The sequence below is a fragment of the Plectropomus leopardus genome, unplaced genomic scaffold (assembly GCF_008729295.1).
Source record: "Plectropomus leopardus isolate mb unplaced genomic scaffold, YSFRI_Pleo_2.0 unplaced_scaffold86616, whole genome shotgun sequence".
Classification (NCBI taxonomy): domain Eukaryota; kingdom Metazoa; phylum Chordata; class Actinopteri; order Perciformes; family Serranidae; genus Plectropomus; species Plectropomus leopardus.
The window spans coordinates 1-939 of record NW_024695479.1 but is presented as its reverse complement, the minus strand read 5'-3'; the positions used below and the strand labels follow the sequence as shown (position 1 = coordinate 939).

Here is a 939-nt window from a genome sequence, read left to right as displayed (position 1 = left end):
TGTTGTTGTTGTTTGTGTAGTTGTGTACTTACACTTTGTTGGCGGCGTCGGTGTTGTTGGACAGGTTGGAGGCCTGAGCGGATTCTGGTTCCTGGCTGCTCTTGGACTGATAACCGACCCTGAAGTCCTGGATCACACAGACACACACACACAACCATCACTGACATCATCGCCTCATACTGGGAGCGATGGGAGGAAACTGGTCACCTGGACTCAAAGTAGAGAAAAACCTTACTGGTTTCATATTATACATATACAAAATATATTTAAGGGTGCGTTTAAACTGGTTCCAGACTGGTTTCCAGAAGCTCAGACTGGTTACCTGGGTGGAGTGCTGCAGGATGGCCAGCAGGCGCTCCTGGATGCGTCGGATGAGTTCCAGTCCGGTGTTGAGGTGTTCTGGTTTGAGCAGCCGGACACACGAGGCCAGGTCAGTGCACTGCAGCAAAGTTTCCTCTGGGGACACATACAGCACCAGTAAGACCAGTAAGACCAGTTCAAACAGCACAGACTCTAGTTACAATAAGGGGAGTGTGTGTCTAACCCAGCAGGATCTGCAGGGCGTTGGTGTGCAGGTCCAGAGCCTCCGTCTGCTGCTCCATCACATCCATCTTCTCCGTCTCCTGGTTGTAGTAGCTGTAGACGCAGGAGTAGGCCAGCACCTGCAGACCGCAAGCAGGGCACAGAGAACACATTCAGAGACCTGATCACAGTCTGATGAAGGTGAAGATGATGATAATGATGATGGTGATGGTGATGATGGTGATGGTGATGATGGTGATGATGCTGCAATTACCTTCCGAGCCTGAGCGAGGACTTTACAGGCGTCGATGACGAAGGTCAAAGACTTCATCTGCAGAGCCTCGTTTATGGACGACACTTTGTTCTCCAGGTTGATCGCAAAATCCTGAATCACAGACGGAGAGATCAATCACAGAC

General features: G+C 50.5%; 1 protein-coding gene across 1 annotated transcript; it reads right to left on the bottom strand.

Annotated features, from left to right (window-relative positions):
- Positions 1 to 6: 6 nt before the first annotated feature.
- Positions 7 to 903, bottom strand: LOC121940423 (cullin-9-like). The gene is made up of 4 exons (XM_042483200.1): positions 797 to 903; positions 545 to 662; positions 323 to 456; positions 7 to 127 (listed from the first exon to the last, which is right to left on the bottom strand). Exons 1-4 carry the CDS (start codon positions 851 to 853, stop codon positions 29 to 31), a joined length of 408 nt encoding a protein of 135 aa, XP_042339134.1. The 5' UTR covers positions 854 to 903; the 3' UTR covers positions 7 to 28.
- Positions 904 to 939: the final 36 nt, after the last annotated feature.